The sequence below is a fragment of the Eptesicus fuscus genome, chromosome 12 (genome assembly GCF_027574615.1).
Source record: "Eptesicus fuscus isolate TK198812 chromosome 12, DD_ASM_mEF_20220401, whole genome shotgun sequence".
Classification (NCBI taxonomy): Eukaryota; Metazoa; Chordata; class Mammalia; order Chiroptera; family Vespertilionidae; genus Eptesicus; species Eptesicus fuscus.
This window is the reverse complement of record NC_072484.1, coordinates 33,276,751-33,298,057: the sequence shown is the minus strand read 5'-3', so window position 1 is coordinate 33,298,057 and position 21,307 is coordinate 33,276,751. Positions and strand designations below refer to the sequence as shown.

Sequence of the window (21,307 nt, the reverse complement as noted above, 5' to 3'; positions counted from 1 at the left end):
CCAGACCCTGCCTGAGCATGGCCAACCTTCTCCACCGACGCATTAGACTGCTGGAACTCCCTCTTCTGCTCTTCCCCTTTAGTCCTTTCTGACTCTTGGAGGAGTGACTGTCTCTCATAGTACATTCTTAAGAGTTTGAGGCTGCCAACACTGCGTTGTTTCTGGAAAAAATAAAATGGGCCTCCCAGGTCATCATAAGGGGGTCTCCCTGGTTAATGGGGAACAGAGACTAGAGGCAGCTGCTGAAGGAGCAGCCCCCAGCCCCATTCAGTAGATGCACCACCCTGTGAAAGGCACAGCTGGGGTCTAACAGGCCCTGAGCCTATGAGAGTTGAGTTTGCTTTGGGGGAAGACCCTCCCTTTGCCCTGGAAGAGATACCCTGGCTAAAGGTAAGAATAAAGCAGTGTCTATAGGCCATTGTTCTAGATTTGAAGATAGTGGTACAACCCCAATACTCGGTGATGGTATCAGTGCCTTGTAGTGTTATCCAGTGGCTGCCCCTTACAGCAGAATTGACTCCCAGCAGGTCATATGGGATCCGGTTCTAGACTACTTGGTACCTGACAGGTATTGTGTGCCTCAGTTCCCAGGAGTCAGACTTCAATGGCTAAGACTATCTGACTGGCTTCCAAGCCCCATTCAAGAGATTACTGTCTCCACTGTAGGATCTGAGGTCAAACCACACCCAGTGAGTAGGGAGAGAGCAGCCCCCCTGGCTCTTTCTCCCTACTCCGCCCACCCCAAATAGGACCATCAGTCAAGCCTGGAAGGGTTGATCCTGGGGCTGACACCAGGGCTCAGAGGAGGAGAGAAGTGGTTTGCACCTAGGATTCTGGTCTCCAGGGAGCTAAGTCTTGTTGGGGAGGCAGGGGAGCCTTTATGGCTCATCTCTGCTGGGGCAACAGGAACTGGAAGACAGAGAAAGCAGCCCAGGATCTAACCTCCAGATGCAGGTTCTCTGGTTGTCTTGCCTCCAGGTCCTGCCCCTGAGCTTGCAGACATCAGGTCTGGTATTAGCCGCTCTCTGGGAAGGGACCATGGCCAGGCACGAGGCAACAGAGTGGGTTAGATACCATGGGCATAATCAGGGAGGTGCCTGACCCGTCCACCACACTCAAGAAAAGTGTGTTAATGGACCTAAAGGCATTCTGGGTAAAGTGCCTCCTAATAAGGAATCACACACATGAGGCAAGCTGAGGTGTCTAGAGGTGTCTGTGAGGTCCGAAAGGCTGGCGGCCACTGGTCTAGAGAGTAAGGGTGGATGCCTGGGTCAGTTCTTGCTCCCACCTGCAGGAACTCAGGCTCCTCTGACTCCTTGGTCATGGAGTGTCTCATCACAGGGGGCGCTGACATCAGGTTCCGCCTCAGTTTGTTGTTGGCCACAGTCTTGGTGCTGTGGTCCAGAGGAAGCACGGAGGATTTGCGTGCCCACTTCGGCTCCACACAGGGGCTGCTGGTCCTGTGGCCCTCGATCAAGCTCTCGTCGTCTCTTTGCACCTGTGCCAGAGAGAGAGCAGCCCCTGGGACTCGGCAGTGTCCCAGAGGGAAACGCGGGGTCTCCCAGTCTAACACCAACAGCACAGGGCTCTCCAGGTGCCCAGAGCATGCTTCCCAGAAACTGAGCACCCTTAGAGGCATCAACCCAGCACCTATGACCCTGTCCCTGAGCCAACCGCTAATGCCCTGAGTACCCATAGGCAGGAGACTGCTGCTACGAGGAACTCAGTCTTCCCATCTCTAAAATGGACAGTGGTTTCCAAATATTTTTTAGGATGTTTTTCATCTTAAGGGAAGCTCCAAAGTATAAAATAGATAGAAAGCTGGGCGGCTCTGGGAGAAGCCTCTGAAATAGCTTCCAAGCATCTTTCCCCAACATGTTCCAAAAGCTACTGCATGAGGTGACCCCAAAGGCCCCTCCAGCTTTAATGTGCAAAGATATGGCAATTCAGAGACTGTGTGTGTTTCCTAAGGCCTTGCCATGAGCTCAGTGAGCCCTGAGTGGTCATGTGTACTAGTGACATGTAAGATGTGAGCCACCTTTCAGGACAGAGTAATCTATGGAGAGAATACGACTAGAACTCCAAGCCTCTGGAGTCAAACTGCCTGGGTTTGACCCATCACTTCTGGCTGTGGGGCCTTGGATAAGATGCATAACCTCTGTGTGCCTTAGTTTCATTTGTCGAATGAGGATAAGTTTAGAAACTACCACCTGCCTAGCTCCCAACCTCCTGCAGAACAAGTCACCACCATCCTCTCTACTTCCCAGGATGCTCCCTACACCCTCCTTCCCCAGGTCCAGTGTGATTCTGGCCCACAGCTAAGAGAAAGCGGAGAGAACAGCATGTTCCTATTGACCATACCCTCTTAGGCAGCAAGGGTGAGGGGCTCTGAGAGGCGTTGAATTTGAGGACGGGCTTGAGCATATTGACGTTCCAGAAGAGGATGTCCCCGTTGTAGGAGGAGGTCCCGAGGAACTGGTTCTGGTACTTGGACACACTCAGGATATCCTCGGTGTGGAAGGTCTGCCAGTGGTCGCACAAGATCACCGGCTTGGTCTTGTGGAACCTGTACACACGGCCAGAGGCAGGGGCGCTGAGAACTTAGCCTTCATGCTCCATTGCAGGAGCACGGACTCGGAGGAGGGCACATGGAGTCAGAACAGGGCTGACGCTCTGCCCTGCTGACCTCATTTACTAAGCACCTATAATGCGCCTACTGTGAAGGCCCTGTCCTAGGGCTTCACGTAAACTAATCTTATAGATTTGCACCACTCAGGGACCTTAGTAAGGATTCAGGTTTAGAGAAGAGGAAACCATTGCCCTAAAAAGGCCCTCTGAGGAGGAAGGGGTCTTGCACATATATCTCTTCCCTCTGCCTGGAATGTTCCTCCTATCCCAAGCTCTTAGCTGCTTCAGTAAGACCCCTCTGCTCACTCTTCAGATCCCACTCCCCTACCCATAAAATCCTTAGATGAGCTTTTTCTGACTACCCCTCAGACTAAATCATATTTCTGTCTCCTTCCCATAGAAATCTCTACTCAATAGAATGTAGCATTCTAAATGAAGTGATTTGATCAGCTCAACCCCACAGAGGCTCCAGGAGGACAGAGAATCCATCGTTCTTGTTTATACCCATCCCCAGCACCTACCGCAAAGCCTAGAGCCTATCGCCTTAGGGAGTGGTGAATAAATGGGTGGATGAGCAGATGAAGCCTTGGACACTACCCACCACTAACGTCCTGCTGGTGTTCTAACCACCTGCAAAGCCAGGAATGGAGGAGCCCACCTACCCACATGCACCCTTGCTACTCACTTGTAACAAGTGATTCTCTTATTCCACCCGCTCACGTAGAACACTTTATTCATATGGATAATCCCACTAATCTGTGGAAGATGAAAGAAAACAGAACTCTAAGGTAACTCCGTGAAAACAGTTCTGGGCCTGGAATGTCTTCCTAATCGTACCAGGCAAGAAGCCAACTCTCTCCGTGTGAGGAGAATTCTCTAGAGGTGATACCATCGCATTTTTCTCAAGGCTTCCTCACATCCCATCAGTTGGTGGACTTAGAGAAAGTAAATAGGGTGGGAATCCATGTCCACTTTCTAGGGGATGACTGAAAACAGACAAGTGACTTGGCTGAGGTCAAGTGGCTGAGTGATAAGACCTGGACTAGTACTCAAAGCCCTGGCTTCTGGACCATGTGCTCCTTCTGAGTTGGTTAAAGGACTGTGCCTTAGGCGTTAGGAGTGGCCTCAAGTCCCCAAGTGGGACTGCTGGCTTTGCACGATGCCACACCCACAAACTGTCTCTGTCAGGCATTTCTCAAATAGAGTCAAGCATGGGTGGTTCTGAATCACCTGCCACCACTGCTAGGATCCCGAGCTCTCGTACGTACGTGGGGTAAGAAATGCTAACAAACTAAAAGCCAGCGAAGCTAACCTTTGCAGAACGCTTATTGAGGACAGGGGCTATTGCCTGTCTTCACCTTCCGCGTGAGGACACAGCGGCTCGGGGAGGCGTGAAGCCGCACAGTCCCCGTGGACAGCACGCAGGGGGGCATTTGAAATGGTGGGCCCCAGAGCCACAGGAGTTGTGCTTAGCTTCTCAAGAGGCCCTCTGACCCCATCCGATGGACCAGACTGACCTCCAGCTTGTCGGGGTTGGGGAAGGTGAGCAGGGATTCGCCAGTGCTGTAGTTCCACATCTTTATGGTGCCGTCACGCGAACCCGTGAGCAGGCACCGCTCGGGCTCATCCAGGGACATGGCAGTCAGCTCCACTTGCTGGTCACGACTCACAGAGAACTCCATCATCCTCTTGCCTGTGACGATCTCCCACACACTCACCACGCCGGTCACACAGCCACTCACCACCTGCGGGGAGTACACAGTCTGGGGCTCCCGCAGAGGCGAGTGTCATAGCTAGGCCTCACCCGGCCCCCCACCATGCACTGAGAAGACGGGCATTCACGGACCCTGGCTGCCAGATCACCCCCTCTGGAAAACAGGCCTTCCTCGGGGCAGTGCAGCCTGGCACAGCTCTTAGAAGGAGCCAGTTGGGTGAAATTCCCTTTAACTCAGAAATGGCCTTTATCAGAATCTATCCAGAGAAAATAATCTCTAATTCAGAAAAAAACTTTTATTGAAGCATCATTAATAATGAGGGTGGCACAGGAAATATAGTAACTGGCCCCTAAGAAGGGAAGTGCAGAGAGTGGAAGATAGTCACTCCACTCCAGGGGTCCTCAAACTTTTTAAACAGGGGGCCAGTTCACTGTCCCTCAGACCGTTGGAGGGCCGGACTATAGTTTAAAAAAAACGATGAACAAATTCCTATGCACACTGCACATATCTTATTTTGAAGTAAAAAAACAAAACAGCAAAAACACCCGCATGTGGCCCGCGGGCCGTAGTTTGAGGACGCCTGCTCCACTCAGTGCAACTTTTTGCTGCCATGACAAGCATTCCAATGCAACGGGAGCCGTGAGCCTATTTTAGACCAACCCTCCTGCTAAGGACATCTAGAAAAGCTGGGGTTGGGGGTTATAACTGTTGGAAAGCATTGAGGAGCCCAAGTATGCAGGATGGTGGTGCCAGGAGCCAAGATGAGAGGGAAGTGCTGAGAGATGAGCTCCGGCTTCATGTAGCCAAGGCCACCTCTGAGGCAGATACAGCCTTTCCTGCCCAGAACCCAGGCCAGAAAAGGGGTCCAAGTAGAAACTGGCAGAAGGCCTGGAGGCCCTTTCTGCCCCTACACCTCAGAAACCATGTGTCCAGTTGCCCTGACCAGCCCAGAGGTCTCTACTTAGGACCAGGATACTGCCCGTGGCCTGGGCCTCCCTCTCTTCCCTTAGTGGACAAAGTTGAACTAGGGCTTCCCTAGAAAATGATGCCCAGGAACCCTGCAGAGTAGCCCACCCCTACCGTCCCATCTCACACTCACGTAAAGAAGGCTGCCTGTCAGAACTGACCTGGGGCAGCAGCCAGGAGTGCACAGGCTCAGAGGAGTCAGGCAATCCTCTGGCCAAGGGGCGGGGCTCCAGTCTCATCGTGGGCCAGCCCCTCTGCAGGGGTCATCCAGACCCCGCTGCCCCCACCACCATGGCAGCTATGAGAGTCCGCACCACCCGGCCACCTGCCCTGATTACCCAGGAGGTCTGGGACCTGCCCCATGCTGCCCAGCTCTCCTGCCAGTCCCAGAGACCAGCTGGCCCACTCACCTGCTTAAAAACCTTGCTGTAGAGGACAGCACACAGGGGCGCGCTGTAAGTCGTGGTCTTCTCCCCGGTTTTCCCAGGCCCCTCGGTCTCCATGTACCCTTTTAGGATCCCAATCTGTAATGAAGAGAGGGGCAGACAACTGGACAGTCCAAAGGGCTCTGCCCTCATTGACTAGCCCCAGGGAGAAACTTCCAGTAAATTGAGACATCAAGACAACCTAACTACTAGTATACATAGGACTGAGCCTAGCAAGACTCCTCTAATCCCTACTCCATGTCACCCCTCTCTGAGGCCGGGGCTCCCAAACCCCAGGGCTCCTAGGACCCCAAAGTCCAAGGTCCCTCTTATAACTTCTGAGAAGCATACAGCCTCAGTCCAGTGTCCTCTCTTCCAGGCTCTCCCTACCCCAGGCTAGGCTAAGGATCTTTTTCCTGTGCTCCGTGAAGCACCTAGCATAATGCCCATCATAATACATTGCATTTTCTACATTCCCTTCTACCCCATAGGTTCCTCCAGGGATCGGACAGTGTCTAATTAATATATTCTCTGCCCCTAACAAAGAGCGGGGGGTTGATAATGTTTGATGACATGAAATGACCTTCAAAGGTCTATTTAATTCAACAAATGCTGGCAGCCACTCTGGCACTCAGCAGAGATGAAGGAACCCACCACCTCCCATCTCAAGAAACCTCCCATGTGGGGGAGAGCCAGCCAAGGACACAAGAACAATATACGTGTCCCCGGCCAGGGTGGCCTGGCCAACAGAGGGTGCAAAGCCTCAGCGGAAGTACCCCTAACTCTTAGCCACAAATGACACCCTTGTCTCCCTTCCCATCTTGGCTGCTGGTTGTCCTCGCAGCTCCCCAAACTCCCATCTTGTCACAGGCCCCACCGCCACCCTGCTCCGTCAGCCCCTTGTGCTTCTCCCGGTCTGTGCTGTTCTCCAGGGTCAGGGTCCAGACAGACTGCACCAGGGAAGGTGCACCAGGGAAGGCACCAGGGAAGGTGAGCTACAGATGGTCTCACATCTGGTCTCTCCAGGTTCTCTCCTTTAGAAGGGCTACTCAGGTGTGGTCCTGCCTTCCTGGAGTTCACAGTTTGTCAAGAAATCCCCGTAAGAGTTCCAGGACAGAGTTGTAAGGGCTGTGATCATGGGGAGGCACAGGTCCAAGGGAGCTTGGAGGGGGAGCCCCTAACTCAGCCTGGGGGCAGGATGTACAGGTCAGGAAAAGAACAGACGGAGCAGCAACATAGAGGCTGACAGCTGGGGGCCTAGAAACGGCTTCCAGGAAATCCCAAGAGATGAGAAAGTCAAGGGCGAGGCCACAGAGTCTAGCAGCTTCAGCCGCACAGCATCATGAAGAGCAGTCGGGGAGGGACAGTCTGTGACCATCCCTTGGTTGTCCTGTGGGACTTCAGACCCGGCCACAGTGGCCACCCTCTACGTGCAGCCACGATGCCGCCGCCTCCTGCACGGCACTCACTGAATAGGTGCTGCAGATGAGGGTGTTGTCGTTCTCCCGGAAGTAGATGCTGGTGATGGGACAGTTTCCCAGGGCAAAAAGCCTCCCACAGAAGGACTGGATGCACATATACTCCTGCAGGTCCCACACGCGGATATTCTAGGAGGTAAAAAACAGAGAGGCTAAGAGTGGGATGCAGCTGGCAACGGAGGCCTTGGGATGCGAGCAGGTCAGGGGCCCACGATGCCAGCACTTCCAATGCACACCCCCTGCGCTTAGCGTCTGCCTCCGATCCTGACCCTACGACAGAGAGGTTGTTCCTGTGCTCTAAGAAGAAACCGTGGCCCGGCTCTCTCCCCCTGTCCCAGCCTTCACCCAGGACCTCTCCCCTGCTTGAGCGGACGCCATTCAGTGGTGGAAGACCACGCCAGGCAGCACGCACCCCTGCAGACCTCACGGCTGCCCCTCCAGCCTCCTCAAACACAACCAGGTAGAACGCAGAGTAGCTACCAACACTGCTGCCCAAAAGGCCCACCTGTCCCGAGAGGATCCCCCTCGAGTTTATCTCAGGTTGAGAAAATGTCCCTAGAGAGGCCCCTGGAGAGCTGGGGGTGCAAGTTTGGGTTGGGGGGAGGGTGAAAGCAGGGAAAGACTCACATGTATTGTATACCTACTATGTGCCAGACATGGCATTACTCTTTTACCCCCCATTTTCCTCTAAGCCACTGACAACCATTCCATGGAAGGGGCATACATACTCCTGCAGGTCCCACACTCGGATATATGAAAGGGAAGGGTGTGGCCCAGGACCACAGCCAGGCTGGGCACCCGAGAAGCCAGCTCCAGTGGACTGCTGGGAGCTGAGCTCAGGCCCCGCATGGCGACTCCCCCCGGGGCATCTCCCTCTAGGCCTTAGGCCAGGCGAGAGACCACAGGCAGGGAGGTCACACCATTCCCCTGGCCTCAGGCTCCTGCCAACTGCCAGCCTCCCCGCTGCCCAAGCTAGACCACTGTCCCCAGGAAAGTGTCTCTGGCTTGGGGGGCGGAGGGCCATGCTCCACCAGGGCAGCACCTTGTCCTTGGAGATGCTGATGAGGATGTTGCTGTTCTTGGTGTTCACCAGCATGTGCATCACCGAGGTCTGATGCCCCTTCAACAGCCACACGGGCTTTTTCGAGAAGAAGGGGCTCCACAGGCAGATGTGGGGGTCATAGCCACCAGTCACTGGGGTGAAAAAAAATGAGCATCAGCCACTGGGGGCTTATGCTGGGACCTTTTCCTGGGGCCAGGGATCAGTTCCAGCCAGGCTTGGCAGATGGGCGGGCATTGCTACCAATCAACCCTCTGCTCCCCACCCATGCTAAGCACAGCCCGTGCCATAACACTACCCCACGTACCCATGAGTGGGGGCCAGAGTGGCAAGAGAGGAGGCCAGACAGAGGCAGAAGGCTGCAAGGCCTCCTCCTTGGCTCTGATGGTCCCCATGCCTCCAGCAGCCCTCACCCCGGTTCTGCCAGGCCAACAGATTCTGCATGACATGAAGATTACTTACCCAGGAAGTTCTTGTCTGCGCAGTAATCAAAGCAAAGAATTCCTTTTCTTAAATTCAGCACCGAAAACCTACAACAGCAAAGAACAAAGGCTGTGAGGCTGGGAGAGGCCTCGGGGAGCCTCTGAGCGTGGGGTGCGGAAGAACTGGAGGCAGGGCTGGGGGGAGGCCAGGAGAGGTCACTACCTCTCCACCCAAGGAGAGGAGCAGCCCCAGAAGCCCTGCCCAGAGCACACCCTGCAGCTGAGTCCGGGCCTTGGGCCTCAGCCCCAAACCAGCAGCTCATGGAAGAGGCACCCACCTCTCACTTATAGATGAAAGCAGCCCACAGGAGCAACTACTTACAGTTATAACACATTTGCCTCACTCCACGGGCAAACTTCACTTCATCTTCACCTCAACCTCAGTGGGACAGGTGTCTCCCCGCCCACAGCACAAATCCAAAGGGAAGGGTTTCCGGGCCAGCTCCTGGGGTCATGGCCTTGCTCCATGCTGCTCCCAGGGCTGGGTGCTGTCTCGTGGGCCCCCTGGACCCCTCACATAACCCTCAAGAGTGTCATCAGCTCTGTGCCATGATGAAGACATGGAAAGGAGAAGCTAGGGAGCTTGCCCAAGGTCACGTGGCTGGTAGGGCAGGAGGTCAGGGGTCAGAGCCAGGATGGGCACGGCAGGAGGAGGCAGAAGGCTCAGCTCCAGGAAAGGAAGAGGGGTGGCAGCATGGCTGGGGCTTGGGAGAGCCAGGGTGACCCAGGCAGGATTTGTGGAAAGGTCAGGCCCCGCAGCCCTCGCAGACCCAACAGCCCTGAAAACTCAGTGCCTTTGCACATGCTGTTCCCTCTTATCCACACATCCTGCCCTGCCAGCTGCTTCTTCTTGAACTCTCCCTTCAAAACTCAACTCAGGGGGAGGAACCAAGTTGGCGGCATAGTTAAACAACTAATCTGCTGCCTCACACAACAATTTCAAAAATACAACTAAAAGACAAAAACGTCTACCACCCAGAACCACGGGAAAGCTGGCTGAGTGGAAGATTTACAACTAAGAAGAGAAAGAAGCACAATCGCTGAAAAGCTGAGGTACGGAGGCACACGAATCTGCCGGCTGCGGGCGGCTGGGTGCGCGGCTTTTCTTCAACCCGCAGGGAGACAAGCTCCCGATCACTCTGAAATCCAGTTTCTGGGGACACTCGGGGGACCCAGGCACCTACGGGGAGAAGCTGGACTCTCGGCCATCGGGTCGGAAAGTGAGAGTGACTTTTTTGCGGTGGTGCGCCCAGCAATCATTGTTTACTGCGCTGGAGCGCGGGGCGCAGGGACTTGGAAACGTGGAAAGGCAGAGACGGCTGACGGCAGCCATCGCCGTTGGCCACGCCCCAGCCTAGTGACGCCCTGAGACCCCGCCCAGCCCTGAGGCCCCGCCCCGCACATTCTACAAACCCGCCCCGGCTCCACACACCGGCTTTTGCATATAAATGGCCTGTTCTGGAGCAGCTTAACCAACTGCAGCTCCAGTCAGACTGCTCCAAAACCGCCCAAGCAAAGGAGGAGAAAACTAGCCCTTGCTGTAGCTCCTGCTGGGGGACACACAGTACACAAGAGTACACCAAGAGTGTCCACCTCAAGTAACTGGGAGGCTGACCCGTTGAACCAATAGGACACCTAGTACACAAAACTACCCTACCAACTTAGGGAAGCAGAGAATATGAGAAGGCAAGGAAACAGATCACAAACCAAAGAAATGGAGGAGAACAAGCGACTGGACATAGAGTTCAAAACCACGGTTATAAGGTTTTTCAAGAATTTCATGGAAAAGGCTGATAAATTCCATGAGGACCAACTAGAAATTAAACGTACACTGACTGAGATAAAAAATATTATACAGAGACCCAAAAGCAGACTAGAGGATTGCAAGAATCAACTCAAAGATTTGGAATACAAAGAGGCCAAGGACACTCTTCCTGAAAAGGCCGATAAATTCAATGAGGACCAACTAGAAATTAAACATACACTGACTGAGATAAAAAATATTATACAGAGACCCAAAAGCAGACTAGAGGATTGCAAGAATCAACTCAAAGATTTGGAATACAAAGAGGCCAAGGACACTCTTCCAGAGAAGCATGAAGAGAAGAGAATTCAGAAAGTTGAAGATAGTGTAAGAAGCCTCTGGGACAACTTCAAGCGAACCAACATCAGAATTATGGGGGTACCAGAAGAAGAGAGAGAGCAAGATGCTGAAAACCTATTTGAAGAAATAATGAACGAAAACTTCCCCCACCTGATGAAAGAAATAGACTTACAAGTCCAGGAAGCACACAGAACCCCAAACAAAAGGAATCCAAAGAGGACCACACCAAGACACATCATAATTAAAATGCCAAGAGCAAAAGACAAAGAGAGAATCTTACAAGCAGCAAGAGAAAAACAGTTAGTTACCTACAAGGGAGCTCCCATACGATTATCAGCTAATTTCTCAACAGAAACCATGCAGGCCAGACGGGAGTGGCAAGAAATATTCAAAGTGATGAATAGCAGGAACCTACAACCAAGACTACTCTACCCAGCAAAGTTATCATTCAGAATTGAAGGGCAGATAAAGAGCTTCACAGATAAGAAAAAGCTAAAGGAGTTCATCACCACCAAACCAGCATTATATGAAATGCTGAAAGGTATTCTTTAAAAAGAGGAAAAAGAAGAAGAAAGATAAAAATTATGAACAACAAATACATATCTATCAACAAGTGAATCTAAAAGTCAAGTGAATTAAAAATCTGAGGAACAGAATAAACTGGTGAACTTAATAGAATCAGGCATAGAATGGGAGTGGATTGATAATTCTCAGGGGGAAAGGGGTGTCTGTGTGGGGAGTATGGGAAGAGACTGGACAAAAATCATACACCTATGGATAAGGACAGCGGGGGGGGGGGAGGTAAGGGAAGAGGGGGGGTAGGAACTGGGTGGTGGGGAGATATGTGGGGAAAAAGGAGAAACAATTGTAATCTGAACAATAAAGATTCATAAAAAAAATAAAATAAAAAAAAAATTAAAAAAAAACAAAAAAAAAAAAAAACTCAACTCAAAAGCCTCCAACCCTCTAGTGCAGCATGCCCTCACTGAACTTGCCTTTGAACTGGCTCCTCCACCACTCCCTGGGGGCCCAAGCCTATTACCTGAATATCATTCTGGAGGCTCCCTCTCCTGTACTCCCCCACATCCCCCCACAGCCCTGGCCTCTGCTTAGTTCAGACCCCCCTTTATTTCTGTCAGCCTCCCAGGGGGTCTCTAAACCTCCAGTCTTACTTCCCTCCAACCTGCTCTCCCCTCCACAGCAGAAGGATGCCTCAAACAATCAAAATGTCAGGAAGAGCAACTGAATCCATGTATGTCATTTATTGTCAAACCAGATACATCCTTCTCCACACATATATGTGCAGAGAAATCTTCCGGAAGAATGGTCCCGAAACGTCACTCTAAATTACTTCAGGCTGATTCACCCACTCCTTCACCAAAGAGTTACTGGCTCCTACTCCCTTCCAGGATTGCCAGAGGCGTGGATGTGATGCCCTGGCCTTCCTGGGACTTCCTTCTAGAGGGCAGCAGCATGGGCAAGTACATGAACAGAGGTGGGAGACGGACATTTCTAGATCATGGCAAGTCTTGCAGGGAAATAAACAGTGGCTTTGACAGGATAGCAGGAGGAGACCAGGTCTGCAGATGGCTGCTGCGGTGCAGAGAAGGGCCTGGAAGGTCAGGGGGCATGCAGGGAACAAGGCCACTGCGAGCAGTTTAGGTGGCAGATAACAGTGGCTTCAATGAGGTGGTGGGGGCAGAAGTGAGAGAAGAGGGGGGAAGCAGGGGAGATGCTGTGGGTCAGTCCACAGGTCCCTTCCACCCCGACCCTAGCTCCTCCATCTGATTCACTGCTGGCTCCAACCACCTGGAAACTCAGTGCAGGCCGGCTGCTGGGAAGTCAGCCCTGTGGGCCCACACTGCCTCAGAGGCTGAGGCCCACTGCAGAGTTAGGTTGGCAGTGCCAGGCCACACTGCAGAGGCCATGCCCTACGAGGCCATCCCCAGCAACTGGAAACCAGCAAGTAGTCAATGCCGCCACCTATCAGAAAATATGTGTACTGCATTCAGACAGGAAGGAAGGGTGTGTGTGGGCACCAGTGTATAAATATATTCTCCAACCAACCCTAAAATATATCTCAAATCCCTCCATCTCCACCCAATGGTCGACTGCAGGCTGCTATCATACGTACGCTGAATTATTGCACTGGCATCCTCACTGGGTCCCCATCTCAACTCCTGCCCACATGCACTCTACTTGCAACAGAACAGCTGAAGGATGTTCCTACACGTCAGACCACGCCATTCCTCTGCTCAAACCCATTCTAGAACCCTGTTTATATATGATTCCCAATAATTGTAAAAAGATATTTTTGAGACACTTGGGGAGAGATTAACTTAGACTAGGTACTGGTGATATTAAAGTATTATACTATTATCTCTACTTTTGTATGTGTTTGAAATTTTTCATAATAAAAAATGTTTAAAAAACAAAAACTATTTTTTTAAAAAGAGCATATCACTAGAGAGGAGTGATGCAAAGGCCCTGGGGCAGGAGCGCGCCCGAACCACAAGGGGGCCAGTGTGGCTGGAGTGGAAAGGTGGAGGGGTGTGCTCAGGAAGGCAGCAGGGCCTGACCAGAGAAGGCCTCGGGGCCACAGTGAGGTGACCCTCCTGATAGCCTCCTGCTGTTGAGACCCAATAAAACAAGAAGCTGATGAAACACATTATCACAGACATGAGATAATACCACCACCAAAGCAGAGAGATGACACTCAGCCAACCAGCTCCAAGCAAAATCCCACCCCACAGCCCCACAAAAGGCACTGAAGCCAAGACTGAAATGCCCCCGCCCCATCAGACATTCTCCGAGGCTCCCTCCCCTAACCTGCAGTTAGTTCCAGGACTTGGGTGGGAATGTGCACAGAATACTCTGGTTAACAAGACAGTGGGCTTACAATGAGGCCTGGGACGCAACCCCACCTCAAAGGTCTGCTCCAAGCCAGTCACCTCCCCTGCCTTCCCAAAGCCTCAAGTTTCCAGTGTAAAATGAGGAGCTGGACCTAAATTAGTGCTACCATCCCAGGATTGGATTCCCTCTGGAAAACAGGGAATAAGAAGGAACAGACCGAGATGGGACCAAAATGGCCCTTATTCTCCACACTGTACCTGACCCAGCTGCACCCCTAATACAAGCCTCAAATCTCCTCCTGTTCCCCCAAGACCAGGGAGCTACAGCTCATTATTCAGCCCGTTCAGGAGGAAAATGTCACAGGCCAAAGGCGCCAGATGTTAAAAGGTGGGACAATAAGAACACTGCAGAGGCAGGGAAACCCAGCTGCAGGAATCCTCAGGAGAAAGTACCTACTGCAAAGTGCCAAGTGCTAGGTGAACACCAAAACCACAGAATTGGGGCTTTTGATAATGGAGTGAGACAATGGGGTTAGGTAAGGGGAGGAGGGCTGCAGGATTCAAATTTTACTTATCACGTTTTAACTTTTTACAAGGACAATGTATATACATACACTTCTGTGGAAAATCAGCTGATTTTAAAGAAGGGAAGGGAAGGGAGAAAGGGGAGAAAATTCACTCTGGGGTAGAATAATCTAGAATGAAAGAAATAGACTAGAACTGTCTCCAAAAAAAATAAGTTCTGCCAGTCACTGAACACATACCACAAACCATGTTCATCAGAATAATCCTTGAGGTAAGTGAAGTGCAGTTACCACCCTTTTACAGAGGAGGAAACTGAGGCTCACAGGGAAGCAATTTGCATTCATTCCTTGGGTCAGAAAATTTTTTTCTGAATGCCTGCTGATACTACATGCAGACTCCTGTGCTGAGTTTTGTATATAAATTGTTGGGTAAAAGAAACCCTATTTTAATTTTGCTGCTGATGGCATGCCAGAATGATGATTAAAACCACACTCCACACCTGGCCAGCGTAGCTCAGTGGTTGAGCATTGACCTATGAACCAGGAGGTCACAGTTCGATTCCTGGTCAGGACACATGCCCGGGTTGTGGGCTCCATCCTGATGGGACATGCAGGAAGCAGCCAATCAATGATTCTCTCATCATTGATGTTTCTCTCTCTCTCCCCCTCTCCCTTCCTCTCTGAAATCAATAAAAACTATATTTTTAAAAAATCAATAAAAAATATAAAGAAATTTTAAAAAAATACACACTCCATAAAAGTTCTCACAAGAAAAAAAAAGTGTAACTGTGTGTGGTGACAGATGTTACTTAGACTTATTGTAGTGATGATTTTGCAATCTATACTAATAAAAGGGTAATATGCTAATTAGACCAGGAGACCTTCCGGACTTCCAGACAAAGCCATGGTGGTGGGGCCGAGGCAGAGGTGGTTAGGAGTGATCAGGCCAGGAGGGGAAGGCAGTTGAGGGTGATCAGGCCAGCGGGGTGGGGGGCAGTTGGGGGCGAGCAGGCCAGCAGGGGGGGCCAGTTGAGGGCAAGCAGGCCAGCAAGGGGGGGGGGGAGTTCGGGGCGAGCAGGCCGGCAGTGGGGGGCTGTGGGGGACAGTTGGGGGTGATCAGGCCTGTGGGGCGGGCAGTTGGGGGCAAGCAGGCCAGCCGGGGGGGGGGGTGCAGTTAAGGGCAAGCAGGCTGGCAGTGAGGGGCAGTTGGGAGCGATCAGGCCAACAGGGAGGAGGCAGTTGGGGGCGAGCAGGCCGCGGTGGAGGGGGGGGTAGTTGGGGGCGAACAGGCTGGCAGTGAGGGGCAGTTGGGGGCGATCAGGCCGGAAGGGGGGCAGTTGGGGGTGAGCAGGCTGCAGGGGTGGGGGGGGCAGTTGGGGGCGAACAGGCTGGCGGGGGGGCAGTTGGGGGCTAGCAGGCCGGCAGGCAGAGTGGTTAGGAGCAATCAGGCAGGCAGGCAGGTGAGCTGTTAGGAGCCAGCGGTCCTGGATTGCAAGAGGGATGTCTGACTGCTGGTCAGTCAGGCATCCCCCGAGGGGTCCTAGATTAGAGAGGGTGCAGGCCAGGCTGAGGGACACCCCACCACCCCGTGCACAAATTTTGTGCACCGGGCCACTAGTGTGTGTGTGTGTGTGTGTGTGTGTGTGTGTGTGTGTGTATCAAAACATTATATTGTATACCTGAAATATAATGTTATATCAATTATGTCTCAATTTAAAAAACAAAAAAAATAACTCAGACTCCAGAGCCCATGTTGAAACAACCCGCTGTTGGCCCGTAGAACAGGTGGAGCTTCCTTGGACCCGGTGTGGTTCGTAGACAGTGAGCTGCCCACAAGCAATGCCACCGTCTCAGAGGTGGGCCCACCCTCGGTAGGGACGGCCCCTTTTGAATGAAGTGAAGCCAGACCCTACCCACCTCCCTTCCAGCCCCACCACCTTAGCCTAGAGAATGGTGCTTCTCACCTGGTGGTCTCGGAGGCTTTGGATGGCAATATTGCCAGCACCAGAGAGGACTTTCCGATGGCTGAACAGGAGGCCACCAGGTTCATCTCGGGGATGAACCTGACCTGTTGGCACCAGTTGCGATGCAGAGCCTGGGAAGAGAGCGGCAGTGGTGGAGCCCACCCGAGGACAGCCTTTCAGCCCAGCCTCTGGGACGTGGCAGGTGTTGGGGACTAGAGGGACCCGGGATCGCTGAGTCCAGTGGCTTCTAATGGCCACAGCTCTGACAAAGTGATATGGCCCCCGCCCTAGCCCAGACCCCATGACCAGGAGGGAGTGGCCATTGCTTGTCAGTGAAAAGGCTGCTGCCATGTGAACGCTTGCTTATCATTTAGAGGACAGGCAAGTCAGGATAAACTAATATTGTTTGTCGCCCCCTCCCCAAGACAGGAGAAAGGATGGATTTGAGTCTGTGAGTTCTGTTATCTGCAGGAGCCCCAGCGCAGATTAACCTCTGCTTCCTGGCCCCTCCGCTGCCCTCCGTCTTTGTCAGGACATGGCGTGGGATAGTGAGAATGCTACCTGGTGCACTTGGGCAACAAAGGCCACGACCCACAGGTCACGGGGGTGTTCTGGCTGCACAGGCTGAAATACTCCAGCTCCAGCCCTACGGTCTGACCCAGAGCTTGGCCTCCCCATCCAGCCATCTTCCTTCCCGGGACAGGAGTGAAAGAAGCGGGTTGGAGGGTCGTCAGGCCCTGACTAGGTTTTGCAGGCCTGTCTCACTGAGTATCACAGTGGGGCACCAAATCCAAGGCACTAAACGGAACCTGGGTCACTTAGCAACTTGGAGGGAAACCAAGCCCAAGATGAGAATCCCACGGGAGATGGAGGACTAGCCTGGGACTCTTTCTGAGGGGCTCCCAGGGCCTGTACAACCCAACCTGCTGCAAAGGAAGCATGGAGGAGCCTGGACCACCCAACGCAGACTTTCCTGAGTGTTGGATTTATTCACTCATTTGTTTAACAAATGTGCTAGGAGCCCACAAGCCCCAGGCACTGGAGACGGAACAGAGAAGAGAACCAGCTAAGTGCCTTCCTCCAGGATCTGCACTCCCATGGGAGAGGCAGGACAATACCAAGGTGAGAGGTGGCGGCTGTGATGCTGCGATTCATAATGAGAAATACAGATTCTGGGTTTTGCCCCTGGTTCTGGCACAGAGTTCCTGAAACCCTGGGAATTTCCTAAATAATAAGAGCTATAAAGGTGTTTTGTAGTCATAGCAAGCCCCTTTCAACCACACCCCAGTTTATGTTAAGGAGGTGACTTTTGGAAAGCACCTAAGGATGAGGCTGGTTACCAGGGGAACCAGCCATGTGACTGGATAGGTGGAACCTTGAGTTCCAGGGAGAGAAGAGAAGTGGAGGCTGAATTTAGTCACCAATAACCAATGAAGGCAGCAATCAGGCCTCCGTAACGAAGCCTTCATAAAACGTTCAGAGAGCTTCCGGGTTGGTGAACATGGAGATTTTAGGAGGGTGGAGCTCCCAGAGAGGCCATGGGGCGCCACGTGCCTTCCCACATACCTCGCTCTACAAATCTCTTCCATCTCACTGCTCCCGGATTACAGCGTTTTAAAATATAATCAATCGATGATCTAGTAAGCATAATGTGTCTGTGAGTTCTGTGAGCAGCTCCAGCAAATTAATCAAACCCCAGGAGGGAGGGGATCATGGGAACCTACTTTCCATAGCCAGCAAGTCAGAAGCACAGATAACACCCTGCACTGGTGACTGGCACCTGAAGTGGAGGGCAGCTTTGTGGGACGGACCTTCACCTGCAGGAACTGTGTTGAGCTCTAGGACAGCCGGTTAGAGAATTGCATGGTGGTGTGGGAAACACCCACACACACACACACACACACACACACACACGCTGTAGTTGGTGTCAGGATTCTGCAGGGTGAAGGAATAAAGGCAGAGGCAGGCAGCAGGGCTGTTCCAGGCAGGTAGGTTGGGGAATTGAAGGAAATAGAGAGGCGGGCGTACAGGTACCTAGAGAAGAGCATGCAGCCTGAAGGAACAGCAGGTGTCAAGGCCCTGAGGTAGGAAAGGGCTTAGTGTGTTTCAGCGAGAAGCTACTGGGGATTTTGAGCAAAGTGGTGACATGACTGTATTTCCATCTCATAATTCCACTGGCTGCTGGAGAAAGCACTGAGTGAAGAAAGGACATGGGGAACAGCTAGGAGCCACTGCAGCCATCCAGGAGAGAGGCGGTGTCTGCGGGAACCAGGGCTGAGCAAGGAAGGCGCTGAGAGAGATGGCCATGCCTGAGACACAGAAAAAGCTGGTAGGATCCAGCTCCACCCATTCCTAGAGACCAGCCCCACGGCCCATGACTGAACCCAGGGGCCAAATTCACTCTCTGCATTTATTTTTTTTTTTAATGCATTTTTAAAATCTTCACCTGAGGATATTTTTTCCATTGATTTTTTTTTTTTTAAGAGAGTGGAGGTAAGGGAGAAGGGGAAAGAGAAACACTGATGCAAGAGAGACACATTGATTGATTGACTCCCTCTCACACCCTGACCAGGGCCGGGGAATGAGCCTGCAGCCGAGGTACATGCCCTTGACCAGGAATTGAACCCGTGACCCTTCTGTCCACGGGCCGACACTCTCACCACTGAGCAAACTGGCCAGGGCTCTCTGCATTTATTTTTTACAGGAGTGTGTACAAATAATTATCATGGTAACAGGCTGAGGAAAGCTACAACTTACCTTCAGTCGGTAACTTTTATACAAAGGGGACTTCTCATTTAAGAGCTTCTTTGTGGAAATACTAGTCCAGTGATCTGTTAGGAGAGAAAACCGAGGTCCATGTCACCAGTTCTCCCCCTTTGCCAGGCAAGCAAAACCTCAGAAGACACCGGAGTCTGTTTGTAATTCTATGCATCTCAAAAGCCGTTTCCATCCAAATGCTCGTTCAACCCTCACTGTGTCCTGATGAGTTCATGGGGTGAACTCAACACCCAGAAAACAGAGCCAGCAGGTTAACACTACCGCCCAGAGTCCCCTGCCAGCTCACGGCAGAGCTGGAACCAGGTTTCCGGGTTCCCCACTCTCCCCAGCGGCTACAATCTAAACAAGTTGATTCTGTGAGTTAACACCAAATTTCCTGATGGGGAAAATGAATCACGGTCCTCGGCTCTATTCACTCTGAAAACAGTCCTTTGGGGTTTCCCATCATGCTTCAAACTGCAGGCCCCCCTTTGCCCAGCAGACACGAGCATTGTAAACTGAGCACATCAGGGGCAACCGCACGAGGTGCAGCCTGCCCTCTGGGACCTTAGGTCTCCTGGCTCTGGAAACCTCCCACGAAGGCTGCTGGGAGCCTCTGGGGAAGCACTCGCCGGCCCCTGGTGCCAGCTGCACAGCTGGACAGTGACAGGTGGAGGCAGCAGTGACAGGACACAAAGCAGGATTTAAGGAGGTAGGTCAGATGGGCCAGGACAGTCTGGGCTCAGGTGTGAGAGAAGCTTCCAGGTGAAATGGAGAAAGAGAGATCCAGGGCCTTATGACAAGCATTTTCTGCTGCCAGGTCACCAGCCCCATCTCGCCAGGGCCGGAAGAGGCTTGAAAAGGAAATCCCAAGGGATGGAGTGTTGCCCACTAAAATGGGGCAGGCCCTGCATGCGTGTGGGAGGAAGGAAGCTTAGTTCTGGCTGGGCCATGCAGTGAACATAGCCTGCCTGTGGCTGCCACTAGGCCCCCTAGGCTGGGAGAGCCCCAGAGAGCAGGGGAGACCGTCTCTGGACACTGGCCATATGCCTCACTCTATGTACTCTCTTTCCATCTCACAGCAAAGCTATAGACTGAGTGTGCTCATCCCTATTGGATAAGGGAACTGAGGCACAAAGAGGTTAGGCAATGGGATCAAGGTCACACAGAGCTGGTCTGTCCAACTCCTCCCAAGTCAACATGCTGCTGGGCCTACCTTTGTGTTTGTCCCCAGCCTTCAATCAGCATGTGGCATGGAAGGACGCCCGTCCAACACTCCAGCTTCATCTGCTCCCATCCGCCACCTAACTTCTTATTCATCACCTCAGCTCAAAGACTACCATGCCCCGCCCATGCCAATTCCCAGGGTGGCAAACAGTGACCAGAGCAGAGGCTGATGAGGCAAGAACATAGCAGGGTGCCAGCCCACTGCTGCATCCAGGGCAGGATGCGTTTTCTGTCCAACCAGGAGGGACACTGCCCCAACAAGCGTGGCAGGAGGTGTCACTGAGGCCTGGGAGCCCAGGAGGATGTCCTGTTCAGAAACCCTGACTGGAAGCCCAAGGGGCCACTCTGGTGGTCTGCATGGAGCTACCTGGAAGACTGACACTGTGAACTGGAGGTTTGATCCAGCTCAGATGAGCCCCCAAATGCCCCAGGCCCCAGGGCCTCAGGATCTAGTGCCCCTTGGCAGAGCATCCCAAACAGCATCCTTCAATATTTGGTGAGTCTGGTATGCAGCTTAGCAAGTGGTTCAAGTGCAGACTCCGGAGCAGACCGCCTGCTCTGATCCCAGCCACCACATAGCCCTGTGGGGGCCTGTGCAAGAGCTCCACCCTGTAAACCTCTGCTCCTCCTCTCTTCAAGGGCTGTGGCAACAGCAGCTCCCTCCAGGCAGTGGGTGGGGAACTATAGGAGGGCTCTTTCAGGGCAGCTGCTCCACTCTCCCCTAACCACCCAAAGGCAGCTCACAGCCAAGGAGAGCAGAACCCTCCTCACAATGATGGAGGAAGTTAGCACCATCAGCCCAGGGCCCAGAGCAGGTGAGTGACTTTTCCAAGGTCACACAGCTGGCGTGGGTTCATTCTTCCTGGGATGAGGAGGGTCCTGAAGCCCCACTCCCTGGCCCTTACCTGTACAACCTCCCACCTTCAGAGTGATTGCCTATCTCCTCAGTTCCCCCCACCCACCCACCCATCTCTTGCTGTCACCCCATCTCCTCGGTTCCCACAGGCTGCTCTGAGCTGAGCGTGTAGTGCACTGTCGCCCGAGCTTCTGAAGGAGCCAGGGGCCCTTGAGCAGGGAGGTGGGGAGAGGGAAGAACACCCCAGGGCAGAGCCATTCCCCAATGTG

General features: G+C 52.7%; 1 protein-coding gene across 1 annotated transcript in view; it reads right to left on the bottom strand.

The window, feature by feature from the left end:
• EFCAB8 (EF-hand calcium binding domain 8) overlaps nucleotides 1-21,307 on the bottom strand; it is a 40,944-nt gene that overhangs the window by 8,949 nt on the left and 10,688 nt on the right. The window contains exons 7-17 of the mRNA XM_054724272.1: nucleotides 18,956-19,029; nucleotides 16,199-16,329; nucleotides 8,735-8,802; nucleotides 8,255-8,406; nucleotides 7,204-7,341; nucleotides 6,589-6,684; nucleotides 5,720-5,833; nucleotides 4,146-4,373; nucleotides 3,314-3,384; nucleotides 2,362-2,566; nucleotides 1,289-1,498 (exon numbers count right to left, since the gene is read on the bottom strand). Coding sequence (XP_054580247.1) covers nucleotides 1,289-1,498; nucleotides 2,362-2,566; nucleotides 3,314-3,384; nucleotides 4,146-4,373; nucleotides 5,720-5,833; nucleotides 6,589-6,684; nucleotides 7,204-7,341; nucleotides 8,255-8,406; nucleotides 8,735-8,802; nucleotides 16,199-16,329; nucleotides 18,956-19,029 — 1,487 coding nt within the window. The remainder of the gene's footprint in view (nucleotides 1-1,288; nucleotides 1,499-2,361; nucleotides 2,567-3,313; nucleotides 3,385-4,145; nucleotides 4,374-5,719; nucleotides 5,834-6,588; nucleotides 6,685-7,203; nucleotides 7,342-8,254; nucleotides 8,407-8,734; nucleotides 8,803-16,198; nucleotides 16,330-18,955; nucleotides 19,030-21,307) is intronic.